The 24,121-nt window shown below is 40.8% G+C and overlaps 1 protein-coding gene and 2 long non-coding RNA genes across 5 annotated transcripts in view; 2 read left to right on the plus strand and 1 right to left on the minus strand.

Moving 5' to 3' along the window:
- The window catches only part of LOC133541627 (uncharacterized), a 1,856-nt gene extending 236 nt beyond the window's left edge, over nt 1-1,620 (plus strand). The window contains exons 1-2 of the long non-coding RNA XR_009803933.1: nt 1-175; nt 1,005-1,620. The exon at nt 1-175 is cut by the window's left edge and continues 236 nt beyond it. This is a non-coding gene — a long non-coding RNA (uncharacterized LOC133541627). The remainder of the gene's footprint in view (nt 176-1,004) is intronic.
- The window catches only part of fn3krp (fructosamine 3 kinase related protein), a 31,776-nt gene extending 8,500 nt beyond the window's left edge, over nt 1-23,276 (plus strand). Inside the window, exons 3-7 of one of the 3 annotated variants that reach the window (XM_061884673.1) lie at nt 11,606-11,757; nt 11,840-11,931; nt 15,705-15,793; nt 21,581-21,703; nt 21,767-23,276. In XM_061884673.1, coding sequence (XP_061740657.1) covers nt 11,615-11,757; nt 11,840-11,931; nt 15,705-15,793; nt 21,581-21,703; nt 21,767-22,105 — 786 coding nt within the window. In that variant the 5' untranslated portion in view covers nt 11,606-11,614 and the 3' untranslated portion in view covers nt 22,106-23,276. The remainder of the gene's footprint in view (nt 1-11,605; nt 11,758-11,839; nt 11,932-15,704; nt 15,794-21,580; nt 21,704-21,766) is intronic. The other 2 variants (XM_061884671.1, XM_061884672.1) reach the window with 2 other exon arrangements.
- LOC133541323 (uncharacterized) lies at nt 11,571-24,037 on the minus strand. The gene is made up of 3 exons (XR_009803837.1): nt 23,857-24,037; nt 23,649-23,773; nt 11,571-12,036 (listed from the first exon to the last, which is right to left on the minus strand). It is a non-coding gene; the product is annotated as an uncharacterized LOC133541323 (long non-coding RNA).
- Nucleotides 24,038-24,121: the final 84 nt, after the last annotated feature.

The raw sequence follows: 24,121 nt of genomic DNA on the forward strand, positions 1-24,121 counted from the left end.
TACATATATTTACTTACATCTCCGGCTCGCTCGTCTCCCTTAAAGCTGGCGGGTCCGTCAACGGCCGTTCCAGGCAGAGGAGAAGGCTTGATTGCGCCAAAGACTCCAGACATCGAATCCTTGCTCCGAGGGGAAATCATCGAAAACGACGGTGAATGTCCGACAGGCACCCGCTGTAAGTTTTTCTCGTTTTCTGTAAGCTTTTTAAGATTCTCAGGAGCTTTAAAGAGCTCCTCTCACTCTAATGTCTTTCGCTCAAATGAATTTCGCGCCTAAGGGGAATGGGCGGGGACTGATTCCGGAGGTGGGCGGTTGTTTCCGCCAAGCAACCTTCTGGTTGAAATGGAGTGTGGATCAAGATGGATCCCTACTCTATATTCTTTTATTTAACCCAATGTTTTTAAAATACGTGTATAATGCTTTATATCCTATGTGTTGTGAATTCCATCCTACAATATCTTCCAAGGAACCCAAAGAAATGTTACCACACCTCCCGCTTTATTTATTCTATAGATTACCTGAACTATTTCATAAACTAAATCTTGTCTTGTTTCTGATGCTATGTTTTTTATGCTCATCAATGCACTGTTGGACTGCGAGCACACAACTACTTTCCTTGCTTTGTTTTCCTCTATCCAGTTAACTGCCATATAAATTGCTACCAATTCCCCCGTAAAAACAGATAGTTTATCACTGATTATTTTATTTAATACTATGTTTCCTTGTGGGATAACTGCTACAGCTCTTACCTTTTTTTTTTTTTATATAGTTTTTGATGCATCCGTATATATCATATCTCAATCCATTTTTCTATCCGGTAACTATTTAAATTTCTATTCTTTAGTAATTGCATGTTTTCTTTTGGGTTATCAAACATCCACGGTGGTATTGCAGGCATTGGTACCGTAGGACTAACTTTAATATTGTCAATTTTAACTTTATTACATATGTCTCCTATAATCCACCCAAAACTATTCTTTTTTGTTTTCTCTTTTTCTTGGCAGATTGGTAGCACTGGACAAGTCGGATATCCTTGCTTGGATCCTTTTAAAGTTGCCCGATAAACTGCTGAGAGTTGATCTCTCCTCTTGTCCAAAGGTTTTTCGTTCATTTTTACTTGTAATACTGGCACTAGGGTTGATGTAGTAGCTCCACAACATAACCTTAAAGCCTGTGACTGGATCCGGTCTATTTTCCCAAGTCATGTTTTTGAAGCAGATTGGTAAATAATGCATCCGTAATCAATAACAGATGGAATTAAAGTTATAAATATATACATGTATTGTTTTCAACGTTAACCTATCAGCCCCCCAATCATTACCCCTCAAAGACCTCATTATATTTAACACCTTTTTTACTTTTTCCCCTATTTTTTTATTTTCCGGAAGGAACACTCCTGAAGGAATAAATAAAGTACTATCTAATCTAATCTAATCAAATCTATTTTGCTGATGTGGGTTGACTAGTTCATATTTTTATCAAACCATATTCCTAAATATTTAAATACTTGTACCTCTTCTATATTTTCACCTTAGAGTTTTTATTTGGAGCTTGTTTGGTACTTTTGTCTTTGTAAAATGTATGACTTTTGTCTTTCCAACAGAGAATCTTAAACCTCAAGCCGTTCCCCAGTCTTGAACATTATTTACCACTTTGTTAGTTTTTTGATTATTTCTTTTGACTCTAAATAATATACTAGTCTTTCATTAATCTTTTTTTTTTTCCATTACTTTTCCCCAAATTTATAATTTCCTGCCTCTTCCGGGTCTTACCCTGACTTGCATATTGGAATTGTTACCGCTAATTTTCCCCTCTGCCGGTCATTCTCCTTCTTCATATATCCTGTCATATCATTTCAAGACCACTTCTTTGACGATGCCACCTAAGTTTTTGATCATTTGATAACCCGCTAGGTCTTTCCCCGGTGACGTATTTTTAACCTTTTTCAAAATTCGAACCATTTCATTCAAAGAAAATGTCATATCCATAGTGTTGGTAAAGCTATTAACGTTGTCTTCCATCATTTCCCCAATATTTAAACTCATTGTTTTTTCTCTCTTTTGTTTTTCCACATTTCTCAAATTATCATTACTGTGCACTTTAACAAATGTTTTTGCTAAAGGTTCTGCTGTTTCTTTACCCGTGACTACATCTTCTTTGATAAATGTGGCACATCATCCTCTTTACCCTTCATTCCTATCTTTACGAATCGTTATATATCCTTTTATTATAAAGTTTAATTTTGGCTTCAGCCCTGTTTCTTGAATACAAATTATACGTGGTTTAGTTTTCATATTTTTAATATATCCCTTTAATTCACGTTCGGTTGCTATCAAACTTCTGGCATTCCACCGGACCATTAACAGGGTGTTGGAATGTGGTAACATGACTCCGTCACGTCTACTCTCCGTAGTACAGCTTGCACCCGGTACCAAGATAGTTCTTTCAACAACTTTGATGCTGCTTTGACAATTATTTTGATCTTCTCAGTCTTCTTTTTACTTTCATTTTGTATCAAAGCTGAGTTGTGCTCTCTGGTTTATTTTGCAAATGAACCGACAGAACATGATCATGTACAAGACTCGCCTACCCACAATGCACTGCAGCCCAACGCTCCTGGTCGGATGTTTTTTTCGGGGTTCATGGAGAGATGCGGTAAAGAGTGGTACCCAAGACACACGGTCACACACGGTCACACACGGTCACACACGGTCACACTCGGCAATTATTTTGACCTGGGGAGCAGATATAGAGGAAAAAATGTGTCTGGGGGGCCGGGATATCTGATTTTCAGGTACAAAAAACTTCACAATGACACAAAATAAACACAACAGTTAAACCTCACACTAAAATCAAGACATTGACTTGTACGTTCAAAAGACAGAATAGAACAAGTCAAGACATGCAATGCCATCTACAAAATGTTATGTAAATGTTAGTCATTACACACGCGGCTATGGTTTTGATGTATTTGTTACAGACATGTTTACGTCAAGTAACATCACATGGTTCCATTTGCACCTTTCAACAAATCTGAAAAGGAATATTAAGAAGTAAAACTTATATTTAATCCTACCTCTTCTCCGAGCACACGGTGACTGTACATACGGGTCGAAAAATGTTGACCTAATTCAGCATTTCTCAAAGTGTGGGGAATAGAGACATGACAGGTGGGGCGCGAGGAAAGGGAGGACATTTTTTATTTTTGATTTTTTTTTACTATGCTTTCATTTTCTATACACACTGTAAATCACTTTGTGATTCTGTCTGTGAAATCCGCCGTATAAATAAATGTAAATTACTTATTTTTCCTGTAGGCTTTAAATTTCTCGGCAGGAGCGAAAGTTTGACAGACATAGCAACAGTAACTTTTGCAGGCAGGGCTAAGAGGAACAAACTTTCGCGCGGATGGGTAGCAGGCTAATGTGCGGACCACAATTACACAATATGGATACATTTGCAACTCGCACCTCAAAGGTCTGCGGAGAAACAAAAATATGACGGGTCTAATCAACCAAAAAGTCAACCTAAAAGAAAATATGGCGAAGGGTATCTTGCTCTTGGATTCACGGCAGCGGAGGTGGGGGCAGAGGAGAGACCCCTGTGTGTTCTTTGTCTAAAACGGCTAGCAGCAGACAGCCTGAGGCCCAACAAAGTAAAGAGACAACTCGAGACCACACATGATGTCCAATAAATTGTTTTGTTGGGGCGATGGGGGTAGGTGGGCCTTGAGTCTAAAGTGGTGATGACAGAAAAAAAAAAAGTTTGAGAAGCCCTGACCTAATTGTACGGATCTCACTTTAAACGGGAAAAAGATCATTTAAATGTTTTCACTTTGAATATGAAACGAGGAGTAAAATGTACAATATTATCAATTATTTCACAAGGACATGTTTTAAGGATATTGTACAGTATCATTAAATCTAAAATGAATGTGATCACTTTCAGGATCATTTTATTTTTAGCCAGTAAACAACTGTTATGTACTTTTGAATCGGGTTTTCCCCTTTAAATAACAAAAATTATAGAATTTTACAATATTCATTATTATTAAATATTAAATGTGCCAACTAGTTTTACGGTATACATCATTCCCCCTTTACCCATTTGTTAAAAAGACGAAAGTTGATGCGAACGCCTACGTGCTGTCAGAAAACTAAAAGAAGAAGAATGCCTTTGTGCAATTACTGCTATCCTGGCACAAGTTGTAAAACAAACAAAGTTACCAAATTTTTTTTCTGAGGAGACAAAACGAAAAAGAAAGAAAAATAATAAATCAATCAATAAAATGCATCAGTCAAATAGTACAGGCAACTTCGTTAACATGGAGCCACAGACAATTTCATTCAAAAAGTCCCAATTGCTAACATAAAGATACAACAACAAATAAAGGCAAAGAAGGCCTAGTAGGTAATTACAACAACAGACAAAGTATTAAAAATGTCGGTCCAATAACTGCACAGGGATGGGCAGAGCCAAAACATGTGTAGCAAGTAAGCTGGAGACTGTTGACACTGAAATAAGGCTATATGTGGCACAGATACAAGATTTATAAACTCTACTTAAACCCCCACTTAAGAACTTTCAGTTTTGGTTTATATTGGCCGCACCAGTGAACCAAAGCGATGGCGTTTTCCCAAAAGGAAAACCACATTTACCATGAGGACTAGCGCATATAGCGTCAAACTGACACGATAATGCCACAATGATTCTGTATTACTGAACTTTCCACAGTAGGAACCTACATTCGTTTTCTACCACTTAGTCCCTTTTGGGGACGTGGGGGTCGCTGGCGCCTATCTCAGCTACAATCGGGTGGAAGGAGGTGTACACCCTGGACAAGTCGCCCCCTCATTGCAGGGTCAACATAGACGGACAACATTCACACCAACCTACATATTTTACTCAAACCTTATATTTGCAGTTTGAAGTCACTGCATTGTTTTTTCCTTGTACAGTTCTTTTGAGTTTGTTGCGTGGTTGGTCAGTGTGGAACTGCAAAGTATCGCGCTGGTGGGTATTTATTGCTACCACACAAATTTCCAGTAGCTAAAATTTGTATTATTATTCTGATTTGAGCATTGAAAGTCACTTACTAGTTTAGCAGGAACAGATCCAAAGCAGCATTGGTCTAAAATCTCTTGTCTTTTGACCTCACGCAAGTTAGTGAAAGTCGTGCCATTGTTGATCCTTGATTGTCCCTCCCTTTTTCTTTTTTTTTTGAAAACCCGATTCAAAAGTACATAACAGTTGTTTACTGGCTAAAAATAAAATGATCCTGAAAGTGATCACATTCATTTTAGATTTAATTATACTGTACAATATCCTTAAAACATGTCCTTGTGAAATAATTGATAATATTGTACATTGTACATTTTACTCCTCGTTTCATATTCAAAGTGAAAACATTTAAATGATCTTTTTCCCGTTTAAAGTGAGATCCGTACAATTAGGTCAGGGCTTCTCAAACTTTTTTTTTTTCTGTCATCACCACTTTAGACTCAAGGCCCACCTACCCCCATCGCCCCAACAAAACAATTTATTGGACATCATGTGTGGTCTCGAGTTGTCTCTTTGCTTTGTTGGGTCTCAGGCTGTCTGCTGCTAGCCGTTTTAGACAAAGAACACACAGGGGTCTCTCCTCTGCCCCCACCTCCGCTGCCGTGAATCCAAGAGCAAGATACCCTTCGCCATATTTTCTTTTAGGTTGACTTTTTGGTTGATTAGACCCGTCATATTTTTGTTTCTCCGCAGACCTTTGAGGTGCGAGTTGCAAATGTATCCATTTTGTGTAATTGTGGTTCGCACATTAGCCTGCTACCCATCCGCGCGAAAGTTTGTTCCTCTTAGCCCTGCCTGCAAAAGTTACTGTTGCTATGTCTGTCAAACTTTCGCTCCTGCCGAGAAATTTAAAGCCTACAGGAAAAATAAGTAATTTACATTTATTTATACGGCGGATTTCACAGACAGAATCACAAAGTGATTTACAGTGTGTATAGAAAATGAAAGCATAGTAAAAAAAAATCAAAAATAAAAAATGTCCTCCCTTTCCTCGCGCCCCACCTGTCATGTCTCTATTCCCCACACTTTGAGAAATGCTGAATTAGGTCAACATTTTTCGACCCGTATGTACAGTCACCGTGTGCTCGGAGAAGAGGTAGGATTAAATATAAGTTTTACTTCTTAATATTCCTTTTCAGATTTGTTGAAAGGTGCAAATGGAACCATGTGATGTTACTTGACGTAAACATGTCTGTAACAAATACATCAAAACCATAGCCGCGTGTGTAATGACTAACATTTACATAACATTTTGTAGATGGCATTGCATGTCTTGACTTGTTCTATTCTGTCTTTTGAACGTACAAGTCAATGTCTTGTTTTTTAGTGTGAGGTTTAACTGTTGTGTTTATTTTGTGTCATTGTGAAGTTTTTTGTACCTGAAAATCAGATATCCCGGCCCCCCAGACACATTTTTTCCTCTATATCTGCTCCCCAGGTCAAAATAATTGCCGAGTGTGACCGTGTGTGACCGTGTGTGACCGTGTGTGACCGTGTGTGACCGTGTGTCTTGGCTACCACTCTTTACCGCATCTCTCCATGAACCCCGAAAAAAACATCCGACCAGGAGCGTTGGGTTGCAGTGCATTGTGGGTAGGCGAGTCTTGTACATGATCATGTTCTGTCGGTTCATTTGCAAAATAAACCAGAGAGCACAACTCAGCTTTGATACAAAATGAAAGTAAAAATAAGACTGAGAAGATCAAAATAATTGTCAAAGCAGCATCAAAGTTGTTGAAAGAACTATCTTGGTACCGGGTGCAAGCTGTACTACGGAGAGTAGACGTGACGGAGTCATGTTACCACATTCCAACACCCTGTTAATGGTCCGGTGGAATGCCAGAAGTTTGATAGCAACCGAACGTGAATTAAAGGGATATATTAAAAATATGAAAACTAAACCACGTATAATTTGTATTCAAGAAACAGGGCTGAAGCCAAAATTAAACTTTATAATAAAAGGATATATAACGATTCGTAAAGATAGGAATGAAGGGTAAAGAGGATGATGTGCCACATTTATCAAAGAAGATGTAGTCACGGGTAAAGAAACAGCAGAACCTTTAGCAAAAACATTTGTTGAAGTGCACAGTAATGATAATTTGAGAAATGTGGAAAAACAAAAGAGAGAAAAAACAATGAGTTTAAATATTGGGGAAATGATGGAAGACAACGATAATAGCTTTACCAACACTATGGATATGACATTTTCTTTGAATGAAATGGTTCGAATTTTGAAAAAGGTTAAAAATACGTCACCGGGGAAAGACCTAGCGGGTTATCAAATGATCAAAAACTTAGGTGGCATCGTCAAAGAAGTGGTCTTGAAATGATATGACAGGATATATGAAGAAGGAGAATGACCGGCAGAGGGGAAAATTAGCGGTAACAATTCCAATATGCAAGTCAGGGTAAGACCCGGAAGAGGCAGGAAATTATAAATTTGGGGAAAAGTAATGGAAAAAAAAAAAAGATTAATGAAAGACTAGTATATTATTTAGAGTCAAAAGAAATAATCAAAAAACTAACAAAGTGGTAAATAATGTTCAAGACTGGGGAACGGCTTGAGGTTTAAGATTCTCTGTTGGAAAGACAAAAGTCATACATTTTACAAAGACAAAAGTACAAAACAAGCTCCAAATAAAAACTCTAAGGTGAAAATATAGAAGAGGTACAAGTATTTAAATATTTAGGAATATGGTTTGAGAAAAATATGAACTAGTCAACCCACATCAGCAAAATAGATTTGATTAGATTAGATTAGATAGTACTTTATTTATTCCTTCAGGAGTGTTCCTTCCGGAAAATAAAAAAATAGGGGAAAAAGTAAAAAGGTGTTAAATATAATGAGGGCTTTGAGGGGTAATGATTGGGGGGCTGATAGGTTAACGTTGAAAACAATACATGTATATATTTATAACTTTAATTCCATCTGTTATTGATTACGGATGCATTATTTACCAATCTGCTTCAAAAACATGACTTGGGAAAAATAGACCGGATCCAGTCACAGGCTTTAAGGTTATGTTGTGGAGCTACTACATCAACCCTAGTGCCAGTATTACAAGTAAAAATGAACGAAAAACCTTTGGACAAGAGGAGAGATCAACTCTCAGCAGTTTATCGGGCAACTTTAAAAGGATCCAAGCAAGGATATCCGACTTGTCCAGTGCTACCAATCTGCCAAGAAAAAGAGAAAACAAAAAAGAATAGTTTTGGGTGGATTATAGGAGACATATGTAATAAAGTTAAAATTGACAATATTAAAGTTAGTCCTACGGTACCAATGCCTGCAATACCACCGTGGATGTTTGATAACCCAAAAGAAAACATGCAATTACTAAAGAATAGAAATTTAAATAGTTACCGGATAGAAAAATGGATTGAGATATGATATATACGGATGCATCAAAAACTATATAAAAAAAAAAAAAAAAAAAAAAAAAAAAGGTAAGAGCTGTAGCAGTTATCCCACAAGGAAACATAGTATTAAATAAAATAATCAGTGATAAACTATCTGTTTTTACGGGGGAATTGGTAGCAATTTATATGGCAGTTAACTGGATAGAGGAAAACAAAGCAAGGAAAGTAGTTGTGTGCTCGCAGTCCAACAGTGCATTGATGAGCATAAAAAAACATAGCATCAGAAACAAGACAAGATTTAGTTTATGAAATAGTTCAGGTAATCTATAGAATAAATAAAGCGGGAGGTGTGGTAACATTTCTTTGGGTTCCTTGGAAGATATTGTAGGATGGAATTCACAACACATAGGATATAAAGCATTATACACGTATTTAAAAAACATTGGGTTAAATAAAAGAATATAGAGTAGGGATCCATCTTGATCCACACTCCATTTCAACCAGAAGGTTGCTTGGCGGAAACATCCGCCCACCTCCGGAATCAGTCCCCGCCCATTCCCCTTAGGCGCGAAATTCATTTGAGCGAAAGACATTGGAATGAGAGGAGCTCTTTAAAGCTCCTGAGAATCTTAAAAAGCTTACAGAAAACGAGAAAAACTTACAGCGGGTGCCTGTTGGACATTCACCGTCGTTTTCGATGATTTCCCCTCGGAGCAAGGATTCGATGTCTGGAGTCTTTGGCGCAATCAAGCCTTCTCCTCTGCCTGGAACGGCCGTTGACGGACCCGCCAGCTTTAAGGGAGACCAGTGAGCAAGAGATGTAAACGGAAAATCTGTAAGTAAATATATGTATATATGTATCGTATACCGCATGTTTTTTTTCTTGTAAAATGAGAATCATTTGACTCACCAGACTGCGATTGTGTTAAAACGATCGCGTTAGGATCTTACGGCAAATCCTCTATGAAACTAAATAATGAATACACATAATATTAAATAATTTGAAGGTTTAAACACACCTCGAAAATCATCTTCCAACTTTGTAAGACCGTTTAAGCAAAGTTCATCGTCTTTCACTTCGTCGTCATCGGCTGGTAAAAAAAAAGTATTACAACGTCGTACAAGTGCAATGCTTTTAACGTTTAAATGCTTAAATGGAGTTAAACCAATGTCTAATAACATGGTAAAGCAGAGGTAATGGTGTGTGTGTGTGTGTGTGTGTGTGTGTGTGTGCGTGTGTGTGTGTATGTGTGTGTGTGTGTGTGTGTGTGCGTGCGTGTGTGTGTGTGTGCGTGCGTGTCCTGTTGATTCAAACGGTCATAAACATTTAAACTGTCAGATGGGAAGTCAGTAAAAACTGAACCCTCCTTTTGTCCCCCAAACTGACCTGTTGTTTCAAACGACCGTAAAGACCAGTTGCTACGTGACACTGTGTTCTGCGATAGTTTTTTCCATCTGTTTAAATATGTTTTCGTGAGGTACGGAAGTTGTTTCAGTGCGTACGAATGTGTGTGTGTGTGTGTGTGTGTGTGTGTGTGTGTGTGTGTGTGTGTGTGTGTGTGTGTGTGTGTGTGTGTGTGTGTGTGTGTGTGTGTGTGTGTGTGTGTGTGTGTGTGTGTGTGTGTGTGTGTGTGTGTGTGTGCGTGTGTGCGTGTGTGCGTGTGTGCGTGTGTGCGTGTGTGCGTGTGTGCGTGCGTGCGTGCGTGCGTGCGTGCGTGCGTGCGTGCGTGCGTGCGTGCGTGCGTGCGTGCGTGCGTGCGTGCGTGCGTGCGTGCGTCTGTGTGTGTGTGTGTGTGCGTGTGTGTGCGTGTGTGTGCGTGTCCACCAAAAACTTCCCAATCCACGATAGATAACGATGAAAATATCGAGAAAGGGCTTCCGTCTCTTCTTTCTTTTAGCTGAAATAAGCAGATATCCCCCATTTCGTATCTGAATACAAATCCAAAAGATCCCTCCCCTTCCAAATCCCATTTCTCACGCAAAGATTCGGTCGGCGGCATCTGAATACGATTTAGAAACACTCGACTTTTTTGCGGAGCGTCAATGTAAGTTTTATTATTTTTATAAATCGAAACAGGCGTTTCACTAATCATGACCGAATCGAACAAAGTCTTTACGCTAACGTATAAAGCTCCAAATAATGACTAAGCCTTACACTGCCCTTTTGTACCCCTCGTGTGTGTGTGTGTGTGTGTGTGTGTGTGTGTGTGTGTGTGTGTGTGTGTGTGTGTGTGTGTGCGTGTCCACATCTCCACACGTAACATTCCCAGCCATCAATACATCGAAATCTGGAAGTTGTTTCAAACGATCGTAAACATTTAAACTATCAAATATATGGTCACATGCTGCTCAGATGACATTGCTTTCTTAAAAAAACTGAACCCTCCTCTGTTCCCTGTCAGGTCTTAACTCCACCCTCTTCCTGGTTTAACCACTCCCACCGCAGGTCTTAACTCTGCCCTCTTTCTGTTTAAAACTCCACCCTCTTCCTGGTTTAACCACTCCCACCGCAGGTCTTAACTCCACCCTCTTCCGGGTAAGCCACACCCACTTGACCTTGATATTTGAACCTGACATTTGAACCTGACCTTTAACCTTGACCTTTAACCTTGACCCCCTCATAAATCATTAACCTTTGAACTTGACCCCTCATAAATCATTGACCTTTGACCTTGAGGGTCATAAATCATTGTTTTATGGGGGGTCATAAATCACTTTTGACTAAAGGTAGGGACTTAACTTCTCTCATGTTGTATGCATGCATGTGTGATGTATCATGTTGTATGCACGCATGTGTGATGTATCATGTTGTATGCGTGCATGTGTGATGTATCATGTTGTATGCGTGCATGTGTGATGTATCATGTTGTATGCATGCATGTGATGTATCATGTTGTATGCACGCATGTGTGATGTATCATGTTGTATGCATGCATGTGTGATGTATCATGTTGTATGCATGCATGTGTGATGTATCATGTTGTATGCATGCATGTGTGATGTATCATGTTGTATGCATGCATGTGTGATGCATCATGTATGCGTGCATGTGTGATGCATCATGTTGTATGCGTGCATGTTCAAAATAGACTCCAACTCAACTCAGCAAGTGTTACCTGTTTGCATCTTGTGAGAATCATGCCTGAGAGTGATGGGTTTTGATCTGTTCCCCCTTATGGAGGCCAAAGTGATGTTCGAAGGGGAAATGGCCAGTTTGGAGGCCATATTAAAGACAGAAAGTGTCAAAGTCCCCAGACCCGTGAAGGTGTTGCAGTTGGAGACTGGAGGGTGTGCGTTTGTCATGGAACACTTGGACATGCATGGTCTGAACAAGTAGGACACTCCCTTTCATTGTATGACCATTTAGTAGCAGTATTTATTGATTGATTGATTTTTTTTTTCTTGCCATGTGCAGATATTCAAAGCAACTTGGTGATCAGCTGGCTGATCTTCATCTCCACAACAAGAGACAGCTGGAGAAAGTCAGCAAAGAGCAGCAGACAGTTGGTAATGCAGCCTCAGTGCCTTCCTTTAGACCAGGGGTGTCAAAGTCAAGGCCAGATCTGCTCCTAAATCAGGGGTGTCCAAACTTTTTCCACTGTGGGCCGCACACTGAAAAATAAAAGCAAGCAGGGGCCATTTCGTTATTTTTTTGTATTTTAAAAAACAGTACAATATATGTATAAAAATATACATTTATTCCCCTCAATCCCCATAGGATTTTGGTAAAAAAAAGTGTCATTATTCAGTATTATTTGTATTATTTTTCAGGTTTTAAATCTCTAGATCAACATTAGGTCATTCTGTCAATAGAACATTTTTAAAGATTTAAGTTGTATGCTCTTTTTGTCAAAGAAAACCCTGTTTTTTTATGGAAAAAACACGAAATATGCAATATTTTCACCCAATAAAGTTTTTAAGTGGAATTTTTGAGATTATATAATAATTCAATCAATCAATCAATCAATGTTTATTTATATAGCCCTAAATCACAAATGTCTCAAAGGACTGCACAAATCATTACGACTACGACATCCTCGGAATTGGAGCCTTAAAAAGGTCAATAACTCATAACACCATTGATTTTAATTCATTATTATTTTTTGAGCAATGACACTTAAAAACAAATCACATTAAAATTATTGGGGATCCAATAGAGTCCTACTCATTGAAGTGTTAAAAAATAAATTATATATTTTTTTACTGTTTACTTTTACCATAATAATCTCGAGATCATCTCCAGATCCATCCGTTAATTATAAGCTGTATTGTTGTTTATGTTTTTTGTTTTTTCCGTTTTCGGGCCTTATTTAAAACAAAAACAAACAAAAAAAAACAGCTCAATTTTTTTTATGGCAAACATAAAAAATGCATAATTTTCCCCCAAAATATCTCAAAGTGGAATATTTAACGTGACGTAATTCGAACCTTGAATAGGTCAATAATTCATAATGTCATTGATTTTGATGCATTATTATGTTTTAAAGAAAGAAACAGCCTGCATGGCAGCTTTGTTTTAGTAGAGTAAACATTGCAACATTTTCTTTCTACATTTCACCTGTTGGCTCTTTTATAACACTTTTTATGTTTTTAATTTTTTCAATCGTATTTTTAAAATGTGCCGTGGGGCCGTGAAAAAATTACCTGTGGGCCGCAAATGGCTCCCGTGCCGCACTTTGGACACCCCTGTCCTAAATGATCTATGGCCGCCGAATGATATTTGATTAATATTAGAACACAGCCGCCTGATGCTGTTTAGTCACCTGACTCTGGCCAGATCCTTGTAGTTGGCTGAGCTCCACACAAGGATCTGTGGAGCTCAGCCAACTACAAGGACAACCACATTTTTTGTTTAATTGGTTTTACCCTTTAAAATTGTATTTAATCATATTTATTTTTATATTGGTTTTATATTAATTTTTTTTGTTTCTATTCAGTCATTGGTGGAGCTCAGGATAATATTTGAATAATGTTTTTATTTTTGGATTGGATTGGATTGAAGGGCAGCACGGTGGAAGAGGGGTTAGTGCGTCTGCCTCACAATACGAAGGTCCTGAGTAGTCCTGGGTTCAATCCCGGGCTCGGGATCTTTCTGTGAGGAGTTTGCATGTTCTCCCCGGGACTGCGTGGGTTCCCTCCGGGTACTCCGGCTTCCTCCCCCCTCCAAAGACATGCACCTGGGGATAGGCTCCTCCCACCTCCAAAGACATGCACCTGGGGTTAGGCTCCTCCCACCTCTAAAGACTTTCACCTGGGGATAGGCTCCTCCCACCTCCAAAGACATGCACCTGGGGATAGGCTCCTCCCACCTCCAAAGACATGCACCTGGGGATAGGCCCCTTCCACCTCAAAAGACATGCACCTGGGGATAGGCTCCTCCCACTTCCAAAGACATGCACCTGGGGATAGGCCCCTCCCACCTCCAAAGACATACACCTGGGGATAGGTTGATTGGCAACACTAAATGGTCCCTAGTGTGTGAATGTTGTCTGTCTATCTGTGTTGGCCCTGTGATGAGGTGGCCACTTGTCCAGGGTGTACCCCGCCTTCCGCCCAAGTGCAGCTGAAATAGGCTCCAGCAATCCCGCGACCCTAAAAGACACAAGCGGTAGAAAATGAATGGATGGATTGGATTGAAGGATCTGGCCAGAATCAGGTAAACTGATTAAATCACCAAAAATGATTCCTGGGCGTGGCACCGCTGCTGCCCACTGCTCCCCTCACCTCACAGGGGGTAATCAAGGGTGTTGGGTCAAATGCAGAGAATCATTTCGCCACACCTTGTGTGTGTGTGTGTGTGTGTGTGTGTGTGTGTGTGTGTGTGTGACAATCATTGCTACTTTAACTTAAACTTTTAACTTAAAATAAATGAAGTTGAGGGCTTTTTAGGTGAGACGAAAAAGGGATTAAATAATTACAAATCATTATTAATCAATAGCTCATTTTTCAACTTCACTAACTAAAATCACATTTAAATTGTTGAGATGCTTCCATTTGGACAACACACTTCCAATACACCATAATTGCATTTTTATATCTCAAGAGATTGCATTGTAGAAACCATATTTTCTGATATAGTGTCCATATTCGTACTTAGATAGATAGATAGTACTTTATTTATTCCGTCAGGAGAGTTCCTTCAGGAAAATTAAAATTTTCAGCACAATCCCATTCAAGATCAGACAAACATTACAGGGAGACAGAACAGGATCGCTGACGGGTCTGCCGGCTTCCAGCGCCCCTTACAAAAAAGGTGAGATACAGGTAAAAAGGGGGAGGGGGTAATAGAAGTTTAAAATAAAATAAAAAAATCGGTGTTAGCCTGGGCCCTGGAGAGGGGGTGCAGACCGAGGCCAAGGGAAAAAAAACAACTCATCGCCATAGTACACATCCCTCTTCCATGTGTGTAAGAGGAAAACATCAAACATCAAAGAACACAGAGGACATTAAAGACATTAAAGCAGCAGATACAAGCAGACACTTCTACATACAGCTATGAATAAAAAGTAAAAGAAACATATCCACTGTGGTGGCCTCTGCGGTGTTCCACGCCATCGTCTGCTGGGGAGGAGGGAGCATGGCCAGAGACAGGAGCAGACCCAACAAAGCAACCAAGACAGCTGACTCCACTCTCGGCCAGTGTCCAGTACGCATGGATGAGCGAGGACACGTCCAAGGTGACTGAGGTGTCCGACACCTGCTCACCCAGTCAAGACACCGCGAAGCCTCTCCGTCCCAGTAGCTCAGTGCTAGCTCCGCAGTCCTGTCCCCTCATCCGCATCTCCTCCAGTACATCCAAACAGACTCTGGTGTGGCAGACACCCAGCAGCTGGTCTCCATGGCCAAAAGGCTCCCGGGAGGCAGATCCAGAAGTCCACAAAAAAAGCACCACAGAGGTCACGAAAGTGCCACCCCTTGTCACACAGTCCCAAAGGGTCCCGGACCAAAAGGCAAAAAAATATAATAAGACATGAAAAGAAGAGGGAAACACAAAAGGATGACACAAGAGCACAGAGCTCCTGCCAACAGCAGCCACTACAGCAGCGCCATCTTGGGGGAAAAAAACAAAAAAAAACTGCAGAGAGTAGTAGGTGTTTTGTTGGAGTAAGGTGTCTTGTCTTTTTAATTCGATGACATAAAGCCTTGTGTGCTACAGACTGGAAACAAAAGAAAAACATTTGAAAAATAGTGCGGGTTTAGTATTTGTTTTTGAAGAATATTTACTGTAGCGGAGTCTACTATTTGGGGATAAAGTGAAGGTGAATTGTTCATTTTTTCAGTGTTGTCTCTGTTAATAGGGAAAGGAGCTGGTCAGTATGTGGACAGATTTGGGTTCTGTAGCCCCACGTGCTGTGGATACATCGCACAGGTAAGATATACAAGTTGTGCTCATAGGTGTACATAACCTGGGAGATTTGATGATTTCTTGGCCATTCTTTAGAGAATATTAATAACACAAAAACATTTCTTCCACTCATGCTTAATGGTTGGGTGAAGCTGTTTATTGGCAAACAACTGTTTACTCTTTTCAAATCAAAATGACAAAAGAAAGTACCCAAATGACCCTGATCAAAATTTTACATACCCCAGTTGTTAATACGTGTATTGCCCCCATTAACATAAATGACAGCTTGAAGTCTTTTGTGGTAGTTCTTTATTTTTCTCAGATGGCAAAGCCTCCAGTTCCTTTAAGTTCTTGGGCTGTCTTGCATGAAGCGCACGTTCCAGACCTCCCCAGAGTGGCTTAATGATATTGAGGTCAGGAGATTGAGAAGGCCACTTCAGAACCTTCACTTTGTTCCGACAGGTCGACTTGACCTGGTGTTTTGGATCATGGTCATGTTGGAATGTCTAAAAAGGTCCCAAACGCAGTTTCCGGGTTGATGAGTGCATATTTCCCTCCGGTATTTTCTGATAACATTCTGCATTCATCTTGCCATCAATTTTGGTCAACATTCCTGTGCCTTTGTAGCTCACATAGGCCCAAAACCTCAGTGATTCACCTCCGTCTTTGACAGTAGGAATGGTGTTCCTTTCATCTTAGGCCTTGTTGACTCCTCTCCAAATGTAACGTTTATGGTTGAGTGGCCAAAAAGTTCAATTTCGGGCTCATCTCTCCAAATGACTTTGTTCCAGAAGTTTTGAGGCTTGTCTCTGTGCCGTTTGGCGTGATGTAAGCAGGATACTTTGTGACATTTGCGCAGAAATGGCTTTCTTCTGGCGACTCGACCATGCAGCCCATTTTTCTTCAAGTGCCTGTTTATTGTGCATCTTGAAACAGCATTTGTGGATTTTTCTTTGCATCTCAGACAATTTTCCTGGCAGTTGTGACTGGAATTTATGCTGGTCTGCCTGAATCCCACATTTTCCACTTCTTAATCAGCGTTTGAACATTACTGATCGGCATTCTCAATTCCTTGGATATCTTTTTATACCCCTTTCCTGTTTTATGCAGTCCAATTACCTTTTCTCTCAGACCCTTTGACAATTCGTTTGACTTCCCCATGACTCAGAATCCAGAAACATCTGTGCAGCACTGATGAAAGATGCAATGGTCTCTTAGAAGCCCAGAAACTCACTGACCTTTTATACACACACACACTAATTACCAACAAACAGGTCACAGGTGAGTATTGGAACCTTGATGAGCTGTTCAAACCTGTGTGTGTCAACTTTTGTGCATGACATCAGATCAAAGTCACTGGGGTATGTAAACTTTGGATCAGGGTCATTTGGGTACTTTCTTTTGTCATTTTGATTTATCGTATTTCCTTGAATTGCCGCCGGGTCAAACTCCTTTCGCAAAATAATTAGCGCATGCTTAGCATTACCGCCGGCTCAGAATTAACGCCGGGTCAAACGCCATCCATCCATTTCCTACCGCTTATTCCCTTTCGGGGTCGCGGGGGGCGCTGGCGCCTATCTCAATCGGGCGGAAGGCGGGGTACACCCTGGACAAGTCGCCACCTCATCGCAGGGCCAACACAGATAGACAGACAACATTCACACTCACATTCACACACTAGGGACCATTTAGTGTTGCCAATCAACCTATCCCCAGGTGCATGTCTTTGGAAGTGGGAGGAAGCTGGAGTACCCGGAGGGAACCCACGCATTCACGGGGAGAACATGCAAACTCCACACAGAAAGATCCCGAGCCTGGATTTGAACCCAGGACTGCAGGACCTTCGTATTGTGAGGCAGACGCACTAACCCCTCTGCCACCGTGAAGCCCCGGGTCAAACTCATTTCGCAAAATATTACTTTTATCAGCGCATGTCTAAAATTTCCACCTGGTCAAACTCGTCACGTCACGAGTGACACTTCACCTGTCATCATTTTCAAAATGGAGGAGGCTGATTTCAATCATTTGAAATCGCATAAAGGGAAGAAGATTAAGAGCTATTCAGTAGGATTTAAGGTCCAAGCTATTGAATATGCTAAAAAAAAACATTAAGCGGCTATGTTTTATTAATATACCGTAGCCGCGTGTGGCAAATACGAGTCATTAAATGACTCCCGCCTCCTGGTGGTAGAGGGCGCTAGTGATCCTTCTTGCGACTACTCGGCTGCAGAAGAAGTGACAACAAGCAGCAATCGTTTATTTTTTCCTCTCGCTTGCACTTTTAACATGGAGGATTACATATCTAAAATAAAACAGTTTTCTAAACCGGACTTTCAATCGAAGCAGGAGGTAATAAAGGAAGATCTCCATCGAGACAGAGAGACTTTTAAAACTGAAGGAAGATAAGGAAGACTTCTATAAACAAGTTATCGATGCTTTTGATCAGAAGGAGCTGCGCTTGGACTTCATTTATAAGTAAAGTTTAAGACCATAATAACGTTTTTTTTAATTAAATGTTCTTTTCATGATGGTATCTTTACATCACACTCAAATTTTTAAGCGCAGGCCTAAATTTACCACATGCGTTTGGTAAGTGAGGAGAGGTTTTAAATTAATTAGCGCCCCGGCGGCAATTCAAGGAAATACGGTAAAAAATGAAACACGGTTTGCCAATAAATAGCTTCACACAACCATTAAGCATGAGTGGAAGAAATGTTTTTGTGTTATCCTTCATATTCTCTGAAGAATGGCCAAGAAATCATCAATCCTCCCTGTAGAGATGCGCGGTTTGCGTAGTCCGCGGGTCGGGCGGTTGACTTGATGAAAAAATAGATTTTAATTAGATTCGGGCGGGTGGCGGTTGAACCATAAGGAGATATTTGATATACATACAAGTACTATACAAGTACAACCCATACATAGTTCTGGGATCGGTATCCTTTACCATTCAAAGAGCCAATTAAGACCCGTGTCATAAAGCGAAGTCAATAGGAGACGCTTTTATTCTCTAGAATGACTGCCGGCAGTCACCCAGTTAATAAGTATCAGTGCGTGCTATGAAGCCGTTGGCTTTGTCGCCTTCTACACTATTTACGATCTGCTTGTCAGTCCAGCATCATGTTGTGTGTGGCTTCCGCAGACACACGCACACGACTGCAAGGCATACTGGGTGACACAGAGTACACTAATGGTTGTGATATGAACCATTTTAACACTCTTAGTAATAAGCGCCACACTGTGAAGCCACACCAAACAAGAACGACAAACACATATCAGGAGAACATCTTCACAGTAACACAACATAAACACAACAAATACCCATAATCCTTTGTATTCATGACACATCCTGACTATTTTATACACCCCAAACCCCGCCACCCCCCTGCGTCGGTTAGGTGGGCGGGGTTGGGGGCGTGGGGGTGTAAAACATATTCAGGAAGTGTCATGAATACAAAGGATTATGGGTATTAGTTGTGTTGCGTTTATGTTGTGTTACTGTGAGGATGTTCTCCCGAAATGTGTTTGTTGTTCTTAATTGGTGTGGCTTCACAGCGTGGCGCATATTACTAAGTGTTAAAGTTGTTTATATCACAACCATCAGTGTACTCTGTGTCACCCAGTATGCCTTTCAATCTTGTACGTGTGATTGCGGAAGCTGCACACTAGGGGTGGGCGATATCGCAAATTTGCGTATCGATACCGGCCAGTATCGCCGATACCGATACCGGAAGTGTCGTCATCTGAGGGGCGGGGGGCGGACTTAAGGGTATCGATACTTTTGAAAAACAAATTTGTACTTTTGCCTTTATTAATTGATTATGATAATAATACAACACAAGACAACGATTTAAGTCAAAAAATAAAATATTTATTACAAAAGTAATATCAATAGCAATAAAGTAATGCAAATAAGGTGCAAACAACTACTGAACCTGGCTTGTCGCCTCAAAACACACAAACACTTAAGTTAAATAACAAAACTCTAGTTATTGAACAAAGTTGTAAACATGAACACAAAACAAAAGAATTGAGAAATTCTAATAAAAAGTAATAATATCAATTACAGTGAAGTAAGTCGTGCAAATAAGGTGAAAACAAATACTGAACTTGGCTAGTCGCCTCAACACACAAGAACTGAAGTAAAAAAGAAAACACTAGTTATTAAACAGTTGTAAAAATGAACACAAAACAAAAGAACTGAGAAATTCTTATCGTTATTTTAGTGCAATAAAATACTTTACAGTTCACAACCAAGACATTAAGTCGCACTGGAAACGCGTGCGTGTGTGTGTGTGTGTGTGTGTGTGTGCGTGTCCGAGTGAACCTCGGAGCGAATTATACTGATGTGTGTGCGCGAACGCACCAAGCGTCATGTTAATTGTATTTATTTTATTTTATTTTGGGTTGAAGATGAATTTTTATAGTGTTTTTAAATCTCGTTCGCGACCCATCACTAGGGAGGAGGGTGGAGTGGTGAGGACCGCTCACATTTTTTTTTTAAATCAGAGTGATTCGCTTAATTTGGTGAAGTATCGATACCATCACGCCAGTATCGATACGATACCGATACTCAATAAGTATCGATACTATCGATACTTGGTATCGATACGCCCAGCCCTACTGCACACAACATGTTATTGGGCCAACAATCAGCTCGTACAAGTTGTTGAAAGTGTGAAAGGCGATGGCTTCACAGCACGCCCATATTCTTGTCGTCAGGATGAACGCTATTGAAAAGTCGCGAGAACGTTAGCGGCTCCAATTGACTTCATTACTCTGTGAAACAGGATTAAATAGCTCTGTGAGTGGTAAAGGTGGCCAACCTCTGATGTAATTCAGCGGGCGGGTACGGTCCTGATAAAATGATGCTCCGGGTGGACGGCGGATGGATGACGATTTTGGTGATGCGGGTGCGGATGACATAATTGCCTATCCGCGCATCTCTACCTCCCAGGTTATGTACACTTATGAGCACAACTGTACTTGCGTCCTTACAGGATGAAAGACGTACGAAGATTCAATTGTGGCTTTTTTTTTCTGCGTTCAAAAGACTCCGGCTTATTAGTGATTCCTAGAGCCCAAAAAAAGTCTGCGGGCTATAGAGCGTTTTCCATTCGGGCTCCAGTTCTCTGGAATGCCCTCCCGGTAACAGTTCGAGATGCCACCTCAGTAGAAGCATTTAAGTCTCACCTTAAAACTCATCTGTATACTCTAGCCTTTAAATATACCTCCTTTTTAGACCAGTTGATCTGCCGCTTCTTTTCTTTTTTCTCCTATGTCCCTCCCTCCCTTGTGGAGGGGGTCCGGTCCGATGACCATGGATGAAGTACTGGCTGTCCAGAGTCTTGACCCAGGATGGACCGCTCGCCTGTGTATGGGTTGGGGACATCTCTACGCTGCTGATCCGCCTCCGCTTGAGATGGTTTCCTGTGGACGGGACTCTCGCTGCTGTCTTGGATCCGCTTTGAACTGAACTCTCACGGCTGTGTTGGAGCCACTATGGATTGAACTTTCACAGTATCATGTTAGACCCGCTCGACATCCATTGCTTTCGGTCCCCTAGAGGGGGGGGGGTTGCCCACATTTGAGGTCCTTTCCAAGGTTTCTCATAGTCAGCATTGTCACTGGCGTCCCACTGGATGTGAATTCTCCCTGCCCACTGGGTGTGAGTTTTCCTTGCCCTTTTGTGGGTTCTTCCGAGGATGTCGTAGTCGTAATGATTTGTGCAGTCCTTTGAGACATTTGTGATTTGGGGCTTTATAAATAAACATTGATTGATTGATTGATTGATTAATTTTCTTTCCCTCCCAGGAAAATGAATGGCAGGATGACTGGGTGACATTTTTTACACGGCAGAGGCTTCAGTCGCAGTTGAAGCTGCTGGAGGAATCTAAGGGCGACAGAGAAGCCAGAGAGCTCTGGGCACAGCTTCAGGTACGCCCTCCTAACAGCAGTCATGTCTGCCACAATAACCCACAGTGACACCCACTCCTACAGCTGAAGATGCCGCAGTTTTTCAAAGAGATGGAGATTGTCCCCGCTCTCCTCCACGGGGACCTGTGGGGAGGCAACGTGGCAGAATCGGGCGACGGGCCGGTCATCTTCGACCCCGCTTCCTTCTACGGCCATTCAGAGTATGAGTTGGCCATCTCTGGTATGTTTGGAGGGTTTAACGATTCCTTCTATTCCGCTTACCACCATAAAATACCCAAGACGGCTGGCTTTGCAAGGAGGAACCAGCTTTATCAACTTTTTCACTACCTGAACCACTGGAACCACTTTGGCGGGGGCTACAGAGGTTCATCAATCGGTGTGATGAAGGACTTGCTGAAATAACTGCGCTCAGTCTGGAACATGCTGACCAAACAATGTGACGCAACACACACTTCCAGTCCTTTCATTACAGCACGGCCGAAAAGCAGTAGGAAGAAGCGGAGCTTATTTAATCCGACCCATTTTCATACCACAGCAATTTTATCCCATTTCCTTCTTCTCTGTAACAGAACAGTGAGTAAATAAATAATATACTTTAGTAAACATACAAATATTAAATACATAAATAATCTTTGTCTCAATAAAAAAAAAAGAGTTCAAGATCCATCCATCCATTTTCTACCGCTTATCCCCTTTTGGGGTCGCGGGGGGCGCTGGCGCCTATCTCAGCTACAATCGGGCGGAAGGCGGGGTACACCCTGGACAAGTCGCCACCTCATCGCAAGGCCAACACAGATAGACAGACAACATTCACACTCACATTCACACACTAGGGCCCATTTAGTGTTGCCAATCAACCTATCCCCAGGTGCATGTCTTTGTAGGTGGGAGGAATTCGGAGTACCCGGAGGGAACCCACGCATTCACGAGGAGAACATGCAAACTCCACACAGAAAGATCCAGAGCCTGGATTTGAACCCAGGACTGCAGGACCTTCGTATTGTGATGCAGACGCACTAACCCCTCTGCCACCGTGAAGCCCATATATATATATATATATATATATATATACACAGTGAGAGTAAAAAGTATTTGATCCCTTGCTGAATATATATGTGAAGTGAATTATATTTATATAGCGCTTTTCTCTAGTGACTCAAAGCGCTTTACATAGTGAAACCCAATATCTAAGTTACATTTAAACCAGTGTGGGTGGCACTGGGAGCAGGTGAGTAAAGTGTCTTGCCCAAGGACACAACGGCAGTGACCAGGATGGCGGAAGCGGGACTCGAACCTGCAACCCTAAAGTTGCTGGCACGGCCGCTCTACCAACTGAGCTATACCATCCATGAGTGGGGAACCTTTCGGATCTTCGATTTATTGATTGATACTTTTATTAGTAGATTGCACAGTACAGTACATATTCCCTACAATTGAGCACTAAATGGTAACACCCCAATAAGTTTGTCAACTTGTTTAAGTCGGGGTCCACGTCAAATCAATTCCTGGTAAATTCATCTCAAATATATTTAGTAAGATTTTATTCAACTTTTCACTGTGATTACTCAAAAATATTAAATAATTCAAATCAATGGTGTCCTGCATTATTGATCTTTGAGGGCTTTAATTGCTAAATAAAGGAACTCTCCTGAAGGAATCAATAAAGTACTATCGATCTATCTAAATACTGCATATTTCAGTTTTACTATAAAAAGAAAGTTGTCTTTGACAGAAAAGGCATAACACCTTATTTGTTTTACTTTATGTCAACCTCAAGTTGATATAGAGATTTACTGTGAGCATTAAATTAAAAAAAATAATTATTTGACTTATTTTGAACATTTTAGTGACTGAGACCCTCTATGCCCTAAGGATAAAAAAAATATCCATATATTTTGTTATGGTTTGAAAATGAAAACTGTGAAAATGGCCCACGCATGCTTACATTTTTCCCTATGCGGCCCTCTGTGGAAAAAGTTTGGACACCCCTGGCGTGCAGCAAAAAGACGTGTGCGATCACAGACATGAAAGACATCCACTCATGGCTGCAAATACAACATACGTGTGGAGCTATGAAAAGGGGGGAAGCAGACAAAGGTAAGCACACAAAATAGTGTAGCAGGAAAAGTCACAATATTTATTTTATTACTCACATAGTCAACTGTCTTGTTTTGCTTCCGGGTAGTAAGTGAAAATTTAACTTTAAACTTGTTGACGCATGCGCTCTGCAGTCCCGTGTTGAAGTTTCCGCATGGACGTGCAAGTATTAAGCAGGGCGGCAGCAGCACGTGACAGCCTGCTTACGTCAAGATGAATGGCGTCATCTAACGCAACATGCTACATTGTTCGTTGTTAATATGCCCCGACCTATCGTACTACTCATCATAAACATTTTATAAGCAGACGCAGCATTGGCTG

The sequence above is a fragment of the Nerophis ophidion genome, linkage group LG23, assembly GCF_033978795.1.
Source record: "Nerophis ophidion isolate RoL-2023_Sa linkage group LG23, RoL_Noph_v1.0, whole genome shotgun sequence".
NCBI lineage: Eukaryota > Metazoa > Chordata > Actinopteri > Syngnathiformes > Syngnathidae > Nerophis > Nerophis ophidion.